Source organism: Polyergus mexicanus, unplaced genomic scaffold (assembly GCF_030449975.1).
Source record: "Polyergus mexicanus isolate NDT 795.1 unplaced genomic scaffold, iyPolMexi1.0 SCAF_20, whole genome shotgun sequence".
Classification (NCBI taxonomy): Eukaryota; Metazoa; Arthropoda; class Insecta; order Hymenoptera; family Formicidae; genus Polyergus; species Polyergus mexicanus.
In genome coordinates, this window is record NW_027223340.1 from 1,250,995 (window position 1) to 1,275,131 (window position 24,137).

At 38.0% G+C, this 24,137-nt stretch overlaps 2 protein-coding genes and 1 pseudogene across 2 annotated transcripts; 2 read left to right on the forward strand and 1 right to left on the reverse strand.

The window, feature by feature from the left end:
- Window positions 1–15,362: 15,362 nt before the first annotated feature.
- Window positions 15,363–17,163, reverse strand: LOC138941924 (uncharacterized; annotated as a pseudogene).
- Window positions 17,164–18,425: 1,262 nt separating this feature from the next.
- Window positions 18,426–21,013, forward strand: LOC138941925 (uncharacterized). Its single transcript, XM_070311876.1, has 3 exons — window positions 18,426–18,636; window positions 19,386–20,727; window positions 20,830–21,013. Exons 1-3 carry the CDS (start codon window positions 18,426–18,428, stop codon window positions 21,011–21,013), a joined length of 1,737 nt encoding a protein of 578 aa, XP_070167977.1.
- A 1,041-nt stretch (window positions 21,014–22,054) lies between these two features.
- LOC138941926 (uncharacterized) lies at window positions 22,055–23,810 on the forward strand. The gene is made up of 2 exons (XM_070311877.1): window positions 22,055–22,442; window positions 22,525–23,810. The coding sequence occupies exons 1-2, from the start codon at window positions 22,333–22,335 to the stop codon at window positions 23,603–23,605; spliced, it is 1,191 nt and encodes a 396-aa protein (XP_070167978.1). The 5' UTR covers window positions 22,055–22,332; the 3' UTR covers window positions 23,606–23,810.
- Window positions 23,811–24,137: the final 327 nt, after the last annotated feature.

Below are 24,137 nucleotides of genomic sequence, written 5' to 3' on the forward strand. Positions count from 1 at the left end.
GATCGGTACGTATATATTTAATAAATCACATTGTAGAAATAATGCAACAAAAAATAAAAAGTATTTCTTTTTACCGATGTTTGCACTACTTTGACTCGAACGACAAGTTACAGTCACATACTGTGGACTGTCGAGAGATGAACGAGTGCGCTATCCGATTACCGAGCGATAAGGATAAGTGGCTCGCGTTCAACAATTATAATCGGAAAGAACGGCTTCCTTTCGTCGTGTACGCAGATCTGGAGTGCGTTTTAGAGAAGACGGAGGAAGAGAGAAACTACCAACATCACAAAGTATTTATCATAGCATATTATGTACATTGTTCGTACGATAATTCGTTATCCACGTATCATTCTCATCGCAGTACCGATTGCATGTCATGGTTCGTCGAAGAACTAAAAAATTTAGCGCAACGTGTAAAAAGTATTCTATCAGCTAATGTTCCCATGGTAAATTTAACATCTGATGAATGGCAAAATTTTCATAGCGCGACACAAAATGTCACATTTGCGAGAAACCATTCGTACAAGACGATACACGCGTACGCGATCATTGCCATCTGACCAGGCGATACAGAGGTCCCGCGCATTCAAATTGCAATTTAAATTATAAAGATTCTTTTTGCATTCCAATAGTTTTTCATAATTTATCCGGTTACGACGCGCACTTCATTATCAAGGAAATAGCTACAGCGTTTGAAGGGGGAATCAAGTTACTTCCGATAACAAAGGAAAAATATATATCATTTACAAAAAATGTTAAACTTGCCGAAGAGAAATCGAAAAATCATATTAAATTGCGTTTTATCGATTCGTATAAATTTTTTATAGCTAGTTTCGATAAATTGGCATCATTCTTGAATAAAGACAAACTCACAATTTTAGAATCTGAATTTCAAAATTTATCGAATGACAATTTCAATTTATTAACACGGAAGGGCGTCTTTCCGTACAAATATATTGACTGCGTCGACAGGTTGCAAGATACGAGTTTACCACCGCGCGAATCATTTTACAGTTCCTTGACCGGTGACACAATATCCAAGAGCGATTACGCGCACGCCGAGAACGTGTGGGAGCGGTTCTCCATTCGAACGCTGGGCGAATATAGCGACTTGTATCTCAAAATTGATGACTTGTTATTAGCAGACATTTTTGAAAATTTCCGCGAGAGTTGTATTAAAAGTTATGGGCTCGACCCCGCGTATTACTATACTCTTCCCAGATACGCGTGGGACGCCATGTTGAAGTATACGAATATCATCTAAGAATCGCTTACAGATATCGACATGGTTTTATTTATCGAACGCGGAATACGCGGTAGTTTGAGTCAATGTTCCAACAGATACGCACATGCTAATAACAAGTATATGCAGTCGTACGATTCATCGAAACCTTCAACATATCTCAAGTACTTTGATGTAAATAATTTGTACGGATGGACAATGTGTCAACCCTTGCCCTATGCAGATTTTCGGGAGTGGTGCACTTGGACACAGTATAATTGGACACGGTGCAAATGGACACGTTACAAATGGACACGAGATTTTGCACACGGTTCAATTGGACACAGTGCATTTGGACACAGTAATTTTGGATACAGTAGCTTTTGGACACATAAGAAAATACGCATCGTTTACTTGGACACCGCTCAATTGGACACTGTTCATTTTGACACCGTTCGTTTGGACACAGAAAGATGCGCACCGTTCATTTGGACACCGTTCGTTTGGACACCGTTATTTGCCCACCGTTCGTTTGGACACCGTTCGTTTGGACACCAAAATTTGATTTAAATTATACGACGTAATCCACACCAAATTTTTGTTTTAAATAAGAAATAGGTTTGGGTTAGGTTATATCTTCCGGAAGTGGAGCCCCCCCGCAGGGGGGGCGGAACCCACTGTATCCATGCATGACATCCAAATATGCGAAAGGCTAAACAAAGTGCTAAAAGCAATGTAAAATTAATGACATCAATATCAGAGATATATAAGTATGAATATATTTTATTTTGACAGATATTATAACCTTCAAATGTATCTCCTTTTCACGATTTCATATTTTACATAGATCTACCAGTATAAAGTGTTATAAGAATACTGATTATATTTTCCCAAAATGATTTTTATTTTTCTCCATCTGTTACATATTCAAACAAACAGTGCGCATGTTTCTGTGTACAAATGAACGGTGTCCAAACAAACGGTGGGCAAATGAACGGTGTCCAAACGAACGGTGGGCAAATAACGGTGTCCAAACGAACGGTGTCCAAATGAACGGTGCGCATCTTTCTGTGTCCAAACGAACGGTGTCAAAATGAACAGTGTCCAATTGAGCGGTGTCCAAGTAAACGATGCGTATTTTCTTATGTGTCCAAAAGCTACTGTGTCCAAAATTACTGTGTCCAAATGCACTGTGTCCAATTGAACCGTGTGCACAATCTCGTGTCCATTTGTAACGTGTCCATTTGCACCGTGTCCAATTGTACTGTGTCCAAGTGAAGGCCACTCCAGATTTTCGATGGGTCGACGACGTATCCGATTTTAATATATCATCGATCGCGCTCGATTCGCCTATAGGCTACATCCTTAAAGTCGATATCGAGTATCCGCAACGTGTTCACGATGCGCACACTAACCTACCGAGATGCGTCCATATGCATGATTCAACAAAGGCTACAACTACATACTCACAGTTATCGAGCAAGTATGCGTGGGCTGTACCGCTCAAGAGTAAGAGTGGAAACGAGACGGATGATGCTATCGCAAAGATAATTCGAGACGATAGAAAATGTCCGAAAAATTTTCAAACCGACAGAGGAAAAGAATTTTACAACGCAAATGTACAGAAACTCGTGAAAAAACATAGCATTAATCATTATTCGACGTACTCTATCATGAAAGCCTCGGTCGTGGAACGATTCAACCGAACGTTAAAAAGCAATACGTGGAAAATGTTTACGTTTAATGGAAATTACAAGTAGATCGACGCGTTGTCCCGGCTCGTTAGAGAATACAATGCGCGAAAACATCGCACTATCGGCATGAGACCTATCGATGTTACACCCGCGATCGCCGATAAACTTTTAAATACGGTATATAGCAACGTAAAGATTGCTGCACCTGCAAGTCGCTATATTCGCCCAGCGTTCGAATGGAGAACCGCTCCCACACGTTCTCGGCGTGCGCGTAATCGCTCTCGGATATTGTGTCACTGGTGAAGGAACTGTAAAATGATTCGCGCGGTGGTAAACTTGTATCTTGCAACCTGTCGACGCAGTCAATATATTTGTACGGAAAGACGCCCTTCCGTGTTAATAAATTGAAATTGTCATTCGATAAATTTTGAAATTCAGATTTTAAAATTGTGAGTTTGTCTTTATTCAAGAATGATGCCAATTTATCGAAACTAGTTATAAAAAATTTATACGAATCGATAAAACGCAATTTAATATGATTTTTCGATTTCTCTTCGGCAAGTTTAACATTTTTTGTAAATGATATATATTTTTCCTTTGTTATCGGAAGTAACTTGATTCCCCCTTCGAACGCTGTAGCTATTTCCTTGATAATGAAGTGCGCGTCGTAACCGGATAAATTATGAAAAACTATTGGAATGCAAAAAGAATCTTTATAATTTAAATTGCAATTTGAATGCGCGGGACCTCTGTATCGCCCGGTCAGATGGCAATGATCGCGTACGCGTGTATCGTCTTGTACGAATGGTTTCTCGCAAATGTGGCATTTTTTGTGTCGCGCTATGAAAATTTTGCCATTCATCAGATGTTAAATTTACCATGGGAACATTAGCTGATAAAATACTTTTTACACGTTGCGCTAAATTTTTTAGTTCTTCGACGAACCATGACATGCAATCGGTACTGCGATGAGAATGATACGTGGATAACGAATTATCGTACGAACAATGTACATAATATGCTATGATAAATACTTTGTGATGTTGGTAGTTTCTCTCTTCCTCCGTCTTCTCTAAAACGCGAAAAGATTCGTAATATATTAAATATTAAAAATTAAATTTGTATTAATATAATGTTTTTTTTGTTTCAGAAGGAGCGCCGCCTATATATATATATATATATTTATTATTATTATGTTTTATTATTATATTATTATCATTTTTTTAACACACACACACACACACACACACACACACACATTGTATTATAAACACAAGTATTGAATAAACTTATTATTATTATTATATTAAATAAATATGTCCATTATTTCTGCACCTTCTTCTTTCCTTTTCCGACATGCATGCAAACGCTCTCTCTCTCTCTCTCTCTCTCTCTCTCTCTCTCTCTCTCTCTCTCTCTCTCTCTCCGGAGGAGAAGACGTGTCAAACATCGCTCCGCAAAAGTAATAACTTTTAAACGGTTAAATAGTTACGGGGAGTGATATAAAGTTATTCAAGTCATAGCGGCATAGACCGGCATTAGCCATGAGTGTTATCTAGCCGGGATATGCTGTTTTGTGGGCGTGAGAAGTGCATTTTCTGTTTGGGGCACCAAAGTCTCACACGGAAGGTAGACATTAAAGGTGGACACAAAAGTGCTGACGTGTGACAATGGAACAGAGGTGACTGATCGCTTACGCTGATATTTGCGGTTTCGGCCGATAATTATCGGCATGGACGATGAATATGCTGAATATCGATGCTCGGCATGTAAAAAGACAATAAAAAATCAGGTGGTAACATGCAAGTCTTGCTATCAGGTGAATCGAAGTAAGCTGTTTTACCATCCAGGATGTGTAAGCAAGCATAGGATTTACGATAAAAATCAAGAATTGGTACCGTGTTCTGGCCCATTTGACAGATTTACAATTGAAAGTGAAGCAGACATGAAGAAGGCATCGGCAGTGGCCGGGAGTGGCAGGGACAGGCTAGGATCTACAGGATCTACAGGTTCGTTTACGACGCCAAGTAGTGGAAATAGAATATCAGGAGCGAGTGGATCATCGACTATTGACGTAAAAATAGATTGGCTGGTAAAAGTTGTAAAAGAAATAAAGGATGAAACAGCATGTAAGAAGGAAATTAAAATGATGGTCAAGGAAATAGTTCGTGAAGAATTGGGAAATGTAAAGCAGGAATTGCTGGAAGAGCTGAAAAGAATGATACAGGGAGAAGGAAGTGGATCAACAGGAGGAATACAAAGGAGCTATAGTGAAGCGGTTAAAGAGAAAAAGAAAGAGAATGTTATAATTATCAAACCCAAGATTCAACAAGAGAGTGAAGTTACAAAAAAATTGATAAAAGAAAAGGTAGATATCAAAAACATGGCGATGGGAATAACGAAGCTAAAAAAAGGAAGCAAGGGAACAGTGATCATGGGTTGTGAAACTGGAGAAGAAATGAAAACGCTGAAAGCCACAGTGCAGGATAAACTAGGAGAAAATTTCAAAGTTACGGAATCACCGCAGATGAAGCCTAAAATAAAAATTATCAATGTCAGCGAAGAAGAAATGAGATTGGATGATGATGACTTAATAACTACAATCAAGAAGCAGAATAGAATTGATGCAATAAATGATGGATTCCAAATGCGAATAGTGAAGAAAATAGTTAAAGAAAAAAGAAATGATAGTAATCAACTTAGAAGAAACGAAAAAGAAGAAGGTTCGATAATAATTGAAGTAGATGAAGAAACGCATGAATTGATGTTAAAAAAAGGGAAACTAAATGTAGGATGGAGAAAATGTCCTATATTCAATCACATTAATGTTAAAAGATGCTTTAAATGCTGGGGATACTATCATATTGCAAAAAACTGTACGCGAGATGAAACATGCCACAAATGTGCGGGAAATCATAAAGCGATTGAATGTACGGCAACAAAGAAAAAATGTGTAAATTGTATGTTTAAAATTCGAACATACAACCTGAAGATAAGTGATGAACACGACGCCCTTAGCCCAGAATGTCCAACATTTAAAAGGGCGATACAGGAGGAGAAGAGGAGAGCCGGCTGGGAAGATGCGAAATAGCAACTACAGAAGGAAGCGGAAATAATATTGTATACAAACGCGCAAAGTTTGATGGCGCATAAAGATGAGATACAACATCAGATTATGAAGAAAGTAAATCCAGCATTCATAGCGTTATCAGAGACAAGATTGACCGCTGAAATTGAAGACAGTGAAGTGAACGTGCCAGGTTATAGTATAATTAGATGCGATGCTGAAAATAGAAATACAGGAGGGGTTGTTTTATATATAAGGAATGATGTTAAATATGAAATAGTATTAGTAAAAAAATTAGAATCGAATTGTTGGTGTGCTGCGATTGAGGGGAAAGACAAATTGTATAGAGGAATAATAATGGTAATATATCATTCACCGAGTGCATCGCATGGTGATTTCGTGAGATTTCTGGAGGATATAATAGAAGAGTTAATAATACGGGGAGAATGTATGGTAATAGGAGACTTTAATATAGATATTATGTTAGATTCGTTTTATACAAGGAAGTTACAAACGACAATGTTGAGCTTAGGCATGAAACAATATGTAAATAAACCGACGAGAATTACGAAAGATAGTAAAACAATTATAGATTTAATTTTTGCTAATAATAAAATAGAAGTGCAGGTAATGCATGAACCTAAAATAACGGACCATGCGTGGCTAAAAGTTGAACTGAATGCGAATAAATTTGATAATAAATACAGAGAACTTAGTGTTAGGAATTATAGAGAATTTAATATAGATGAATTTATTAAATTAGTGGAAAATAAATTAGAGAAAAACCAAGATAGGAATATCAGTGTGAGAGCGAAGAAATTTGTTGATAGTATAGTAAATGCGTTGGACGCTACAGCACCTAGAAAAAATTTTAGAATTCCGAGAATATGGGAAGGGAAAAAATGGTTTTCGGATGAAATAAGAGAAGCAGCGGCCAAAAGGAATGAGGCATATAGGAAGGCATTGTATGATGACACGGAACAAAATTGGTTGCAATTTAAAATTGAAAGAAATACAGTAGTTAAATTAATTAAGACAAGGAAGAAAGAATATTATGAAAATATGATAGATCTTAATAAAGAAAATCCTACATCTATGTGGAAAACACTAAAAGAAATAATTAGAGGCGAACCAGGAGGTAAGAGGGAAGTAGAGAATATAGATTTTGAAATATTAGACAGTACTGAAGGATGCAATATAGCAGATAAATTTAATTTATATTATATACAAAGTATTAATAGTATAGTAAAATCTATAAATGGGAGTAAAACTGGAAATGCATGTAAAAGAATTATTTATGTTATTGAAAACGAGGGAATTATGGAAAATTTTGAAATGATTAGTATAGAGCATTTACAGGAAATTGTTATGGGACTACCGAAAAAGAAAGGTACAGAGGAGGGAATAACTAGCGATATATTAAAGACAGCATTTTGCGTAATAAAAGAGGAATTTGTTGATATAATAAATAATTCTTTGAAGGAAGGTTGCTGTCCAAAAGGTTGGAAAACGTCTACAATAATACCGATTCCAAAAGTAGAGAAAGCTAGAAAAGCAAGTGAATTTAGGCCTATAAATATGTTACCAATATTTGAAAAAGTGTTAGAACTAGTAGTTAAAAAGCAAATTGAAACATATTTGGAAGATAACTGTATTATAACAGAACATCAGTCGGGCTTTAGAAAACAGTATTCGTGTGAAACAGCGATTCAAACAGTCATTGATGAGTGGAAATTGATAGTTAGTGAGGCAAAAATGGTAGGGGTAATTTTCATGGATCTTAAGCGAGCCTTTGAAACAATAGATAGAGAAAGATTATTAGAGAAATTATATCAATATGGAATTAGGGGAATGGTTATAGAATGGTTAAGATCATATTTAAAGGATAGAACACAGCAGGTTCAATTTAACAATAAATGGTCTAAATTAATGACCACAGAATATGGAGTACCGCAAGGATCTGTATTAGGACCTTTATTATTTATAGTATATATAAATGATATAATAAAAATCTGTCCAGAAGGATGAAGTATAAAAATGTTTGCAGATGATACGTTAATATATGTAACTGGAGAAAGCAGCGCGGAATTAGAGGGCAAAATGAATATGGCATTTACTATAGTAGAAGAGTGGATGAATATAAATAAGTTAAAAATGAATGCAAGAAAAACGAAATATATGATTGTTAGAAGTATAAGAAAAGAACTGCGAGGTAATATAACATTGAAATGTTTGGATGGAACTGAGATTGAACGTGTGGAAATAATGAAATACCTAGGCATAATTATTGACGATAGACTACGATTTAAGGACCACTGTGATTATATGCTAAAGAAAATAGGGAAAAAAACGAGTTTTTTGAATAGAATAGGTAATTATATATCGGCATACACTAGATGTATTGTATATAAGACAATTATAGCACCTCACTTTGAGTATTGTGCGACGCTGTTAATTGATATGGGAGAAACACAGCTGAGTAAATTGCAAAAAGCACAAAACCGGGCCATGAGGATCATATTGCAATGTGATAGACATACCAAAGTGGAGCGTATGCTGCAAGCGCTGCAGTTTATGTCCATAAAACAGAGGCTATATTATAATGTGTGTATATTTATTTTTAAGGTTTTAAGGAACATGTTACCGGAGCAATTAAGAAATAGGTTAGAAATTGTGGGAAATGAGAGTGAAAGGCAAACACGACAAGCTGGGGATATTGCAATAAAATATCGCAGAACAAGGAGTGCGCAAAAGAGTATGTTTTACGAAGGAGTGAAAATGTATAACGCCTTGCCAGCTGAAATAAAGCGGAATGAAAGAATTGTGCCGTTTAAGCGAATGTTAAAGGAGTATATTGTAATTAATGTAAACTAGATTTGTATTACAAATAGCTGAGAAAGCTAATAAAGATCAATCAATCAATCAAGTGCATGCCTCGCGCTATCCTTCTCCCACATGCATGCAATATCTTCGCGCCATCCTTTTCCCACGTGCATGCAAACGCTATCCTTGTCTTACGCTCATATGGACGCTTCGCGCTATCCTTCTCCCACGCCAATAGAATATCATTAGCGCTATCCTTCTCTTACACATTGCGGACGCCTCGCGCTATCTCTCTAACACCTACTCGCGACATCGTACCTTCGCGTTCCCTTTTTCCCTTTTGACCCCGCGCCTACCGTTCCGCCGCGGCCTCCCTCCCCCTCTCCGCTGACCCCTGCCATCCGTTCCGCCGCGGTCCCCCTCCCGCCCTCCGCGGCCCCCGCGCCTACCGTTCCACCGCGATCCCCCCGCGTGACGTCATACCCCCACGCCGGTTCCCCCCCCCCCCCCTCAGAGGACCTGTGTTACAACTCTCCTAGATATACTACTCTTCATTATCTTCATTGATGCGAATAAGTTCTTCAAATATCCAGATAGATATTCCATCCATCATCGAATCATGCGAACGGCGTAACCGTACAAAATTTTAATTTAATAAATTTTAAAATTGTTTATATTCTTTTAATTTTGTTATTTCGTCCTTTAGTTGGTGGCTATTTTTCGTTATTCTTCTTCTTTAGTGGACTAGGCCTACAGGGAAAACCACAAAAAAAAAACGCGTCAACAATAGTACCTCAGGTGACGTAGAAATTTATTGCTAAAAATATAATATTTATAATTATGTTATTCTAATTTATATAATGACATCATATACTGGGGATATCCAACAGTCCATAACTTAAATAATATCGTTCATAAGTATTTCGTGCTTTTAATAAAAGCGTCTTTTATAAAACTTTATATTTACAATTATTTATTAATTTATATATCGGGAAGAGTTTCCGCGCGCGAGACATTTAACAAATTTAATCTATCGAATATAATTTAATAATATTTTAGAATTATTATATCGTAAATGTAATTAATAATCGAGTATTGAAACTTTGTTCTTGAATTAATTATTTTAAAAAATTCTAAAGAGATCGCGTTTAAAACATTAGATTAGGTTAGGTTGTATCTTCCGGAAGTGGAGCCCTTTCGTTGGGAGGGGGGAGGGCGGAACCCACTGCGTTCACGCATATACTTTCCCATTCACACAACAATTCTGAACTGAACGTTGCTTCGCATTGTAAAGTATATGCATGGATATAGTGGGTTCCGCCCCCCCTCCCCTCTCTTATGATGAGCTTCATTTTTGGAAGATATAACCTAGCCCAAACCTATTTCTGATATAAAACTAAAATTTGATTCAATTAAATTACGAATAGATAGGACGCATAGCGGTATATAAATGAACTAGCGGCTGAAGTATGAACTATCTTTTTGTAAAGTTTTGAAATGTTGCGCGCAGTAAAAGTTTTTATAAAATATTAAAAAATAATAATTTTGGATATAGATAAACATGTACATCAAATTCAATTATTAATATTAAACAATATTTCAGAGTTTCGTAATATAATAATATCGTATTTTTAAGGATTTTGGGCAGAAAGTCATGTAAACTTTATAAATATCATAAAATATTTATTATTTTCCTTATATAAATACGTTAATTTTAATATTGACGTATTTACAACATTACTTAATTAATCAGTAAATAAACTTAAAAAGACGCTTATATGACGTTATTTCTGTGACGATAATATGTTATCAAAAATATCACGTCTGTGTTACGTCCTTATTTAGTCGACTTACGTCATATGACGAGAAATTATCTTAAAATAACGTCATAATGACGACACCTTGCTACCTGGATAGTTGACTACAGGTGGAAGGCATTATTGACCACGACTGTACATTAATTTATAAAAAAAATATAATTACAGAAAAATCTTACTGTTTTATGAAAAAAGTATCCAGTATAAGTGATCCAGTATAGTGATCATCAGTTAAAGAAAAATCGAGGATCTTGCCATTTTTAATTTGACAATAACTTTAGTTGAATGGAAGAAATATAGAAAATATATGAATACTACGAAACTTCTTTATCATTTCTTTTATCTTTTATTATATGATTATAAGTGTATCAAAGAAATAAAAATACAGTTTTGTATCATTTTGAACCATCTCTATGAGTTTTGATGATTTAATTCTTTTTTATATTGTATTTCCTTATTGTTATCAACTATTGCTTTTCTATGTAGATGCAAATGGTTTAATGACTTCAGAATTAATCTAGAGCCAGCGGCACACAATGCTATTTTATTTGCTGGATCGCTTGCTTGAAATTGTGACAGCAGTTGTGTTGCAAACGGTGATAGAAAGTGACGTCACTGAGGGACATGCTGCAGGCTAGCCTGTTGCAATTTGGTAATTGAACCCGTGCTATTTTTTAGCATGTTTCTTTACTGGCTCACGAGAAAAGCCAATCAAGACACAGTCTTGACAAGTGTTGAATGGAAAGAAATATGACGTCTACTAATTATAAATAATGCAATTGCATTTTTTTGCCGTTATTGCAGTAGCAATTGCCTGCTCCATATTTATTTATATATTATATTTATAGGATACCAGTACAAAAGTCATTACGAACTAGCACCAAAGCTTGCATCGTCTGAAGCCAAGCCAGTAACACAGTCAGTAGCATTGCCAACATAGCTGCCCACACGGTAACAAGCATGCAAATCCAGGTAGCAATCTAGTAGATAAAATAGCATCGTGCCATTGGCTTTATGCATAATTTTATATACCTTATTACTATCAGAATGTTGTCAGTGGTATAGGCCACTATGGTGCGTCAAAACAAATCCTCACTCCTCGGCCACTGGCGCCGACCCACTGCTGTGCCTGTCTGGGGCCCTCTCCCTCAAAGGTGTTTGTGGAAAAAAAAGAGTGGTGGGGACTCGTAGACGTCTACGACGCAATTTTCCTTTTAAATATTTTCTTTAAAATTTTTTTTATTTTTTATTTTTCCGGACGTGCGATCGGGGCTCGAATCTGGAAAGGACTCGTCGACGTCTACAAAGCAAATTTTCCTTTTAAATCATTTAAATAAAAAAGATTTTTGTTTTTAAATTTTTTTATTTTTTTCATTTCTTTTCCGGGGCGAGTGGAAATTCTTGGGGTTCGAACCTGAGTTATCCACATCTCCAGTCAGGGTCCTAGTATGCTGGGCTAGCTGTAATCTTATTAGAATAAGGATTAGATGTAGTATTTGTGGAGAGTGGCCTTCTTGCATGGAGGTCTCCGCACTTTGATTGGTTCGCACCATAGTGGCCGGCAGTTTAATTGGACAAGGAGTATTGTTTTTGGGGGAGAGGGAAAAGCGCGACAAAATAACACGTGTGTAAGTATCGGCAAGATGGCGACTACCGAGGATGGAGATATCGTGCGGTATACGCATCTCCGCTTTCTCACTCCTACAGAAAAACCGAGAAATCTACGATATATTTTATCCTCCCCTCCGCCCTCTTTGTGAAAATAGAAAATCGGATAAGGTACTTCTAGAATAAAGTAACTGATACGTCGGGGCTGAACACGTACGTACATGTACGAGTAGGGTTGACCGAGCGGCCGAGGTGCACTAGGCAGGTAGACGTTCGGTAACGTCATCGCTGGAGAGGATAGAAAGGGTCATGAAATACGGGTACCTGAGACTGTTTGACACGGAGTCTAAGGACGGAGACTATGACGTCACGGAGACGCCGGGAAGAAAGGATAGGAAAAAAGAAAATGTTTTCGCGTAGCATTATTTTAAAAACAGTTTTATTTATAACGAAATGGGGAAAAGGCTAAGAAACCAGCACAGAAAATCAAGTGCGAAGTTTATGCTACCGTATTTACTTCTTTACTACGAACATTGAAGAACACAGCCTACAAATGACATGTATAGTTTAATTTTAAACGTGACTTCGACATGCTCTGCATTTGTATCGCACAATTTTATAGCGTTAATTGCATTAATTGATTTGTAAACAATTGTAACGGGTGTATATCTTTTTATATATTTTTTTGTGCTGAAGAGGATCTAAAAATGGATCGAAACGTTCGCTAGATTTTATATCTTAATAAACTAAATTCGCACTTGATTTTCTGTGCTGGTTCCTTAGCCTTTTCCCCATTTCGTTTTAACATTACTGGAATCTTTACACATATAGTTTTATTTATATTTATATATTTATATTTCTTACATAAGAATATTATGCTTTGTACAATAAAAAATTATTTTACATAAAAATTATTTTACCGATGCGGAAAGTACATGAAATTATATTACATAATATAACGATAAAGGAGAGAAAATTAAAGAATTAATGAGAAAATAGTAGGTGATTAATTTTGATAAGAAGAGTCGGCTTCCAGGTCTGGGAGTTCATCGCAGAAATTCTAGATAGCCTTCTCGAAATTATCGTTCTCGGAAGACTGTGGAAAAAACGAACGGTGGGAAAACGGTGGTTCGGGAGAATATACAGGAGAGTAGCTGGGTTCAAATGCGTCGTCTTCATCATCAGAGTCTATAAACGAAAAATAAAATTATATATAGCTCTATATATATATGTATGAAATTTTCGCGTTTCGCCAAAAAGCAATATTTACCTGATAACGTAATAACTTCAATGGGATGGTCAGGGGGCTTTCGTGATGGTCCTGCTAGAGCCTCTTCTGCTGGCCGTTTTCTCGCCACGGCTCCTATATTTGAAATGGCGAGCATATCTATTTTCACAAAAATAAAAATTTTATTAAAATAAAAATTAGATTAAAATTCACTACATTTATGCATTAATTGTTATTATAAATAAAATATATTTACCTAACGCCCGTTGTTGATAGTAGTGCATTAGAAGATGCGCCGCAAATCCGTCGATATCATTATCCGACGTTTTTTCCTTAGCTAGACGCCCTGCTATGCTTAATAGCCGGGCATCCCCACCAAAATGTCCTAAGCAGAATAATATTCCTATTGCGGCGCTCGTACACATGTTGACAGTTTTTGTGAATAAACGGTAGTTATTTTCGTTATCTTCCTCCTTCGATATTCGTTCGAGATATTTTTTAGCCTCAAATTGAGGTACCGCGACACTACATAATAGCGTAATTTTTCTTAAAATATCGGCGACACACATTTTCGCACACTCGGACTTTGCGTAACTTACTACACAAAAAATTTCAAGAGACGAAAAACTAATGTTGGATTTTTCACATAGGAAATAAGAATTTATACATAATCTCTCCACTTCCAAAGGACAATAAAGTGGGGAAAAAAGTTTCCTTATTCTAGCACTGCCTATTTTTAGTTATTTTCGTTTATGACTATTTCCTTAGTTTCTATAGGGCTTCGCATTTGCCGTGCCGAAAGAAATTACGTTACCTCAACCAATGAAATGTTCAAACGTTTGGAGCATTATACTGTAAAAGGAAAGAGGGCGGATGAAAAAAATTTAACAATTTAAGTAAAAATTCCCATTTTTATTGATATTAATTTTTCATAAATCAATATTCTTATTACTTATAATTAAAATATTACATAGAAGTACATCGTTTATTTTCTATATTGTATAACAATTCAAATTATAAGATTAAACACGACAACGTATAGCGTATAATGTTTCACTAGTAGTGATACTATGCGGGTTCTAACTCAGATCCTCTGAGGGGGGGGGGGGTGAAATACACGTCCATCTGATTGAACATAGAATGAAGTAAATAATATACGGGGCCTATAGTGACTGCAGCGGATGCGCCCGCAGTATGTCCCGACATTTCTACGCGTACGCGAAGACTTAACATGGTGTGCGTGAGATGTAAATATTCTTCTCCGTGACCCGGAATGACGAATTCTATCGGGGAATCGTCTGAGAGTAAAGTCACGGGTTTGTAAAGAATCTATTGCGAACTCTCGCTACTAGTTTGCGTTCACTGTTTTTGTATTTGTTCTTTTTTTCCCCCGCGTCTTGCACTTTGACGAATTTTTCTTACGAGCCTGGTGTCTACGTAATGTCGCGGATTTAACGATGCGCGTGTTGAGCCCGCCGAAAAGAAACTGAGCTACATGCATTTTTGCATCCGACTTATAACCCGAATCCTTCATCAGACTACTTATTTTTTTCTTTAGCATTTCTCTTAAGATTGTCGCGCGATTCTTCAAATCGGTGTTTAGCCGGTACTTTAAACGGCATATTGTTTTCAACATCTTCGATTATATTAGCACCGGCCCGTAAAGCTTCTTTCCCCACAGCCCGTACGCCTCTGGTTAAATAAGATAATACACGTCTGAACAGTCCTCCGACAAAACTGCCAATACCGTGACCTCTTTGATAGGGCGATCCCACGAAAACCGAATTCCACCGCCGCGACTGCCGCCGTTTTGTAACTCATTGCAATACGTCGAATAATAATCCATTAATGATTAATTTTTTATCGCGTTCTCTAATTATTATTATTATTATTATGTTATCTACTCGATACGTCTAAAGTATAATGTCACTGTCAGCGTTCCAAATTCGAATGGTATACTCTGTCCTAGTTGATCTCTTATATCTATCTCGATTGTGCGAAAAGACGTTTGACGCAGGGCAATGTATTGAGTGTGCGAGAAATGCTTTATTTGAGTAGACGCGAACGCGTAATCATTTCCAACATCAAGTGCAACTATTCGCAAAAGAGGAGATTGTACATCACCGGTAATATAAGGTTCGCAAATATCGCAATAGAGAAAGAGCTTGTCGGGAATACTGCGCAACAAACTGGTTTCAACAGCTGGTTCGGCGGCTATTATTACTCGTTCGTGCGGAAATACGTAAAATGGCGATGTATAAATTTCAACATCGTCATAAACCATAAAGGTAAAACGCCCGATGTACCGGTATTATTTTCAATTTTATCATGTTTCTCATCGGCATTCTGTATATCGAAGTCGGTTTCGCTAAAAAGCCATAACGGTAAATGATCCACAGCATTAACATTGAGCTTATTGTGCGTATCGAAGCCGAGTATTCGACAAAGTTTTTCGGAAAAGTTTACATAATGAATCATATCGCATTTCGCAATATCTCAGGAAAGTTTCATAATAATTTTGCGTCCGATAATAGTACTAAATTGCTAAAGGATATGCGAACCCGCGGATTTTGCTGAATAATTCACAGCTTCTATAAGATCGGGTACATTCAAGTAAATGCCCGATGATATTTCAGATTTCCTAGCATTGATTTTCTTTTTTTGGGAACCTATCGTGTATTCTTTGTTATAGCCCGAACAGCTATACACGAATTATTAAATATATTATTCTAAATACATATTATTTTATATGATTGCTCAACGTGTAACGCGAATACAGATCACGTTACAAGCGTTGACCAAACAAAGCGCTGACAACGCAAGCCACGCGCTAAGCCCGAGCGACCGTGCGATCATTTCATTGCGAAAACGCGGAAATCAGGGCAAGCGGAAGAAGGACATTGCGAAAATGCAACGTAGAAGTCCTACTTAAAAACGAAATAAAAAGGAATAAAGAAATTGCGAAAGTGCAAGCAAAGAAGTCCTACTTAGAACTTCTTAGCTTGCATCCGGATATTGCCAAAATCAAGCGACACGACACACAGCCTTGTCGCTAAACGACCCCCTCCCGGGAAGCCAAGGGGAGTTAATAAAATGGCCCACCGCTAACAAACGGCGGGCAGTCTTAATCCATAATCAATATTACGCGGGCAGTATCGCTAACAGCCGCGAGTATCAACAGCAAGCGTCGGTAATTATTGCAATATCGAGTAATCACACTTAGAAAATCGTTGAGATCGAGAAGCGAGTCTCGCGACGTAAACCCGACTCCAAACACGCGCACGCAAGTGTCAATAAACGCGATACGCGACATGAGTAGATAATAAATACGAGGACGAAATATAACTAAGACCATTTGTAATGAATAAAAGTTTTATTTAACATAAAATGTATCCAGTGCTACGGGTAACCCGCCAGACGCATCCCAGATTCCTAAATCTTAATCCGGCAACGATCCCGAAATTTACCGTGCCTCACCCGAGGCATAACATCTTGAATATTTATAAATCTTATGATTCCTTCTCCAGGGCATATATGAAGAAAGCTAGTCGGAAATTGAATCTCCGTGAGCGCTACTTCCCAACGTCCTTGCAAGTCTATACGTTGAGGCAATTCAGTAGTGAAACACGTGGTTTTATTCTCCGGAAAAAACGCATACTGCTATTACTCGGGAGAATCATATAAAATCCTTCCTCCCTCATTTTTTATTCAAAGATTTTAAACTCGAAGCGGGTATCCAAGAATCGAATTTTGAAGGATATCCTTGGCAACTAATTAATAATTGTTTATTGTTACCGCGTCCTCTACTTTTTATCACACGATCGATGATAAATTCTTCTTCTTGCAAGTTTCTAACAACAGATGCTAATTCTTGTTCATCAAAAATTCCGTCTATACCTTCGCCAGCTAAATCGCTTAATTCGTATACGTGCGGTTTTCTCCATTCGAGAACACGGTGAATTCGAAATATTTCTTCGCTCCACTTTGCCTCGTATCCTTTCTCAAAGGCTACTTTTGCTCTACTGACACGCACGAAATCGCCCACGTTATATTTAGCCTTTTGACCTCGATTCTTTTTCTTCGCCCCATCGCCGTTGTCGTTCCAGCGACGATTCATATTTTCACGCGCGATTCGCGCATTTTCTCTCGTAACAACTGCAGGTTGCATTTTGATGGTGGAATGCCGGGTATGATTGTAAGCGCGAACGATATCCTGCAAAACATCGATGTAGCGTCGTGTATTTTTATGAGTAAAATATCGCCACATCCGTTCCTTGAGCGTTCTATTAAAACGTTCCACTATAGCTGCTTTAATATCAGGATTACGAGCTACACGAAAACGAATATCTTTTTCTTTTAAGAAATTTTGTACTTGCCGAGCAATAAATTCTTTACCTTTGTCGGATTGCAGGTATACGGGTAGGCGCTCTTTGTTTCTCTGGCGGATAATCCACCACCGAGTATAAGCGCATGCCATATAAGGCGCGCGAGTAAGAAACCGATATACGACGGAATCGCGCTACTTGCTTCTCTCGACCGTGAACCCTCGTTACGCTTAAATATAATGTATTATGAGCGTTTACGTCATTATAACCTTATTGTAAATTTAAATGCCGCCGCGGGTTGTAGGAATTATTGCGAACCGTGTAATATAGGTTATCGGAACGATAAAACGGGTCATCGCTGTCCAAATAAATCCCCGCGATGTTTCACTGGGCCGCCGTGTAAGCAGTCCGGAAGTATAAAGTGCAACGCGTGTAATCGTGCATTTTTCGGTAAGGAGTGTTTTGAGCGTCATCGCAGTGTAAAATCGTACGACGGTAAATCATCTGAAAGTATCTACAATGTCGTGCGATTTTGCGACGGATGCGGTCGCATCGTTAAATTTGGTGCGAGACACGAATGCGGTGTTTCTTATTGTAAATTATGCCGTTCACCAAAACCTGAGAATCATTTGTGCTATATGCAACCTCTTCGATGTGATAATGGTTCCTCTACCAAACCGTCGTCTTCATTATCGGCAATGGCTCCAGCGATGACAGTTATGCGAAGCACAGAAGAGAGCACAGAATTTGACGATAAAGTGGCAAACGAGCGTGCATGCACGAGCAGGAAAGAGCGTGTAGCATTCGTATTTTGCGATTTTGAAACGAGGCAGGACGAGTCACTCGAAGGTACGTCGACCTTAAAAAAACACGTTCCAACTCTTTGTGTGGCGCAACAAATTTGCGAAGCGTGCGCGAAAGAAAATAATTTGTCCGCGAGGTGCCGATAGTGCGGGGTGCGAGAGTTCGTATTTCGACATGATCCTGTGAAACAATTTGTCGATTTTGCAACGCGTATGACGAAATACTTCAAACAGATCATTTGCATAGCACATAATGCGAAAGCGTTCAACGCGCAATTTATTTTAAAGTATATTGTTGAAAATCGTAATAACTTAGAACCTAAATTAATATTAAACGGTACAAAGATCGTGGTGTTAACGGTAGGACATACGAAATTCATCGACAGTGTTAATTATATGCCGATGCGCTTATCCGAGTTACCGAAGGCTTTCGGATTACAGGATACGTCGGATAAAGGCATTTTTCCGCATTTGTTTAACACTGTCGAAAATCAGTCATACGTCGGCCCCTTGCCTGATGCGCATTATTATTCTCCGGAGACAATGAAATCGGAAGAGCGCGAACGCTTTCTTGTATGGCATGCTGATATGCGACAAAAAACACAGTGTTCGATTTCCAACGTGAGATCCTTCGCTATTGTCGTATCGACGTTGATATTCTTCGACAAGCATGTATGGCATTCAGAAAAATTTTTATTGATTGTGGAAATGTATGTCCGTTCGAGGAATGCACGACAATTGCTTCCACGTGCATGACTGTTTTTCGGAAAAACTTTTTGCAACAAAATACGATAGGCGTCATTCCAACTGGCGGATACAGAAAAGCAACCAATCATTCCCGTAAAGCTCTGCCGTGGTTGATATGGAAGGAACGTGAGCTCGGACATTCTATAAACCACGCAGGGCGCGCGCGCGAATATCGTACAATCGACGGCACGCTCGTCGATGGATATTACGAAACGCCTGATACAGAGACGCCTCAACGTCATGTGCTACAATTTCACGGATGTTTTTGGCACGGATGCCCGTCTTGCTTTCCTATGAATCGCGATAGACCACTTTCTACATCGGATTGCAAGGATACGATTGACTCATGTTACGAGCGAACTCTCGCGATTTCGTGGAGACTACGACAACGGAAATGCTTTGTGATAGAAAAGTGGGAGTGCTCTTTCGATCGCGAAATGCGCGAATATCTCGAAAACCATCCGATGGTGGAAACGCCTCCGCTCGATCCGGGCGATGCATTTTTTGGTGGACGCACGGGGAATATTGTGACGCGCTATGAGGTTACAGGTATGGAAAAAATACGTTATGTGGACGTATGCTCCTTGTACCCATATGTTTTGAAAACAGGTGCTTTTCCGATCGGTTATCCTGATATTTATGTCGGCGAGGAATGTTCTGCATTAATCGGGAAGGCACCGAATTATAATTTTAATACGATCGAAGGTCTCATACGGTGCAAAGTACTTCCATCGCGTGATTTATTTCATCCTATACTCCCATATCGCGTGCAGGGAAAATTGCTTTTTGCATTATGTCGCAATTGCTGTGAAACATTGTCACAATCAGCCTGTACGCATAACAGTGCTAAGGAACGCGAATTCGAGGGTACGTGGGTATCCTGCGAATTACGCAAGGCCGTCGAAAAGGGTTATCACGTGACGGCTGTAAGTGAGATTTGGCAATATAAAGTTAGTCAATTCGATCATACGACCCGTCAAGGTGGATTGTTCGCCGAGTATATAAATACATTTTTGCAATTTAAACAAGAAGCCAGCGGGTGGTCGAGCGAATGCGGGAAAAACGACGACGATGCTAAAGAAAGATATCTGCGGGAGTATGAGAAAACCGAAGGTATCGTTCTTGATAAACGTAACGTCGCGCGGAATCCCGGTTTACGTTCTGTCGCGAAACTGTGCTTAAATTCTTTTTGGGGCAAATTTGGTCAGCGCTCCAATTTACCTAATACCGAGGTCGTGAGAACGCTGCAGTGTTTTATAGCCTTGCTGACAAGTGCCGAGCATGAAATAACCGACATATTACTCGTAAACGATGAGGTTATATATGTTTCATGGCGATTGCGACAAGAAGCTGTTGTTTCCTCCCCGCTGACTAATGTCGTGATAGCGGCGTATACGACGGCACAAGCTCGTTTAACGTTATATTTTTATTTAGAGCGATAAGATCGTCGCGTTTTGTATTATGATACGGATTCATGTATTTACGTGAGCAGCGGTGACCCAAACGAGTATGAACCACGTACGGGAAATTTTCTAGGCGATATGACCGGTGAACTCGAGAGCTACGTGAGCGGCAGCTATATTGAGGCGTTCGTGTCCGGTGGTTCGAAATTTTATGCATATGTTGTACGCGCACCGACGGTCGAACGCACGAGTCATATAAAGTTAAAGGCATAACCCTAAATTACGAAAATTCGCGGTTAGTCAATTTTAATAGTATTAGGAATTTATTGCTAAATAAAGAGAGAGTACGAGAAAATGAAGAGAACAAAGAAGAATTGGCTGGAACTTCAATAAACCTACGTTTTAGAGCAATTCGTCGCACCGCGTTTCATGAGATCGTAACACGGGACGAAACTAAAGTATGTGAGTCTGTATTACTAAAACGTAGGTTTATTGATAATCGTTGTTCGTTGCCATACGGATATATAATAGAACGTTAATTTTTCTTGGCTCTCGTTTTTATCGATGTATATAATAGCGAATTTGCATATTTTCCGTCACATAAGAAGTTTTGTACATTGCGAAATTATTATTTACATTTAAACATAAGTATAATATTTAATAAAAATTTCTTATTTTAAATCGCTTATATAAAAACATTTACTATTTTCCTATCCTTTCTCTCCTCGTCTAAGTGACGTCATAAAGCTCTAAAATCATCATAATCGCTACCTGCACAGACTTGCTTTTTACGACCCCTTCTATTCTCGTGACGGCTCCATTCTCAGCGGCCGCCATCTTGCCGATTCTTACACACGTGTTATTTTGCCGCGTTTTTCTCTCTCGCTCAGAAGCAATGCTCCTCATCCAATCAAACTGCCGGCCACTATAGGGAAGCCAATCAGAGCGCAGGGTCTCGTATGCCGGAGAGCTACTCTCTACAAATACTACATCTAATCCTTAAGGCTAATCTACAATGTACTTTTTGCGTCTTGTTTTGTCTCCTCTGCCTTCTGTTTTTTTGCTACTTGTATTTTTGTCACATGAAGCCGAGAAACCACGAGAAACATCGTCATCTACAATTTGTCCCTTCTGAATTTTCGAAGAGAAATGTTATTTCACATAAACCAATCACAGACCGATATTCATAGTCCGTTCTTATATTACGACCATCTTAAATAAAAGTCTCAGATGCTAATACAGCATTCTTATTGGCTAATGATGTTTAAGGCAATACTTAAGATATCTTAATATATGAGCTATGAATATCGACCATAGAATAAATCAATCGGCGTTGTATTATTGTAATAAGGTTATGTGATCGCTACAAATTGTGTTTTCTTTAAAATGGACGAAGAATTATTAAATGTTTTGATTAGCGCCCAATGTTGGAATCTCCTTCTAATGCTTTTGCTCGCAAAAAAGCAATTAAAGAAAAAAAGAATCAGGCGTTGGTGGGTGCGTCCACTTAATTATGGTCGAGAAACCCAGGGAATCTATAGGAATCTGTTTAGAGAATTGAGAACCACGAAGAATTCTTTGATTATACACGCATGAATGTACAGCAGTTTGATTACATTTGTGATTTGGTGAGACCATATCTAACTAAGCGAAGCATCAGAACTCCACTGCCTCTACAGTTACGTGTGGCCATCACTCTTGAGTAAGTACATTTTCAACTTCTATGTATTACTAATGTTAAGTTATTTGTGTCACTGAGTGAGCTCTATGTTATTTTCTTAAAGGATGCTAGCGCGAGGCACATCAATTAGGACATCTTCATGGAGTTATAGAATTGGACGTTCCACTGCATATAAAGTGTTTAGGGAAACCTGCAGTGCTTTATGGAAAGCTCTTCAACCGATATATTTGCAGGCATTGACAAGAGAGACTATAGTGCAGATATCTGAGGATTTCTTTAACCAATGGCAGTTTCCCAATTGTATCGGAGCTATTGACGGTAAACACATATCGATACAGTGCCCCCCAAAAACTGGTTCTCAGTTTTATAGCTCTTACAAGAAAAGATTTTCTATAATCCTCATTGCTGCATGTGATGCTAAATATCGATTCACGTGGGTGGATATTGGCGATTATGATGAGTACCTCTGTGACAATCACCGAGATATTATAACTTGCATTATATTGACTTACGTAAGCTTCACTTTCACTTCTCCTGTAGGATCTCAAAGTGATGGAGATGTGTGGGCAAGCAGCGCTTTCGGCCAGGCTATCGATGCAGGTGAAATTGACTTTCCTTTTCCAAAGGAGATTCCTGGCAGTGATGTCATCCTTCCCTTCACTTTTGTCGCCGATGAAGCATTCCCACTTGGCATCCATATGATGCGTCCATATGCCAGAACTTACAGAACTTTTGGCAATGCAGAAAGAATATTCAATTATAGACTCAGTCGTGCCAGACGTACCATCGAAAATACGTTTGGAATCATGTCATCAAGGTGGCGTATCTTGAGAAGGGATCTGTGTTGCATACCAGAAACAGCGGAAGACATTGTAAAAGCAATTGTGTGTCTTCATAACTTTCTGATGGTATCTGAAGACGATTTAGCACCATTGGAAAGGACCTATTGCCCTGCATCTATGCTAGATAGAGAAAGAATAGATGGAGATGTCATCGAAGGTGATTGGAGAAGAGAAATGTACAGGGGACCGATCACTGATGTTGGTCGACTTGGGTCCAACAATCCCACAGTGAGAGCTGATGCTCAGCAAAACATCCTCAAAGATTACTTTTGTTCAGACATTGGCCAGCTAGATTGGCAGTGGGAACAAGCGCTAAGGGCATATAATGTTAATCCCCCTTAATAATATAAGTTAATATATAATAAGTTAAGTTTAATAACAGGAATTAAGTTTAAGTTTAGTGTTAAGTTTATGTATAATGTTCAATAGTCATGAATGATCTACGTTTTACTTTTATCTATTGTCATTATTTGTATTTTTTCAATGTGATATTCGAACGCTTAACTGAATTCAATGAAACAGTAAGTGTATACATAAAGCTTGTAAAAGTTGGGAAAATAAATATAATGTATATTAAATAATCACTTTCATTTATTGTTCTGAAAATAGTCTTAACGTAAAAAACAAAAATACTGACATCAAATACTAAACATTTGTACTTTGACCACGAACACATTGCACTTCTTAATAATTAAATATAAGAGTAGGAACACTTGTCCAAGAACAAAAATTATCACAAAAAGAATTAAATATTAGTTATTAATGACTTAAAAAATCACATTATGTCTTATATCAGGCACATAAATGTATGAAAAATAAAATGTTATTAACAACTCAAAAAGTCATATTATATCTCGCGAAAAAATATGTTATA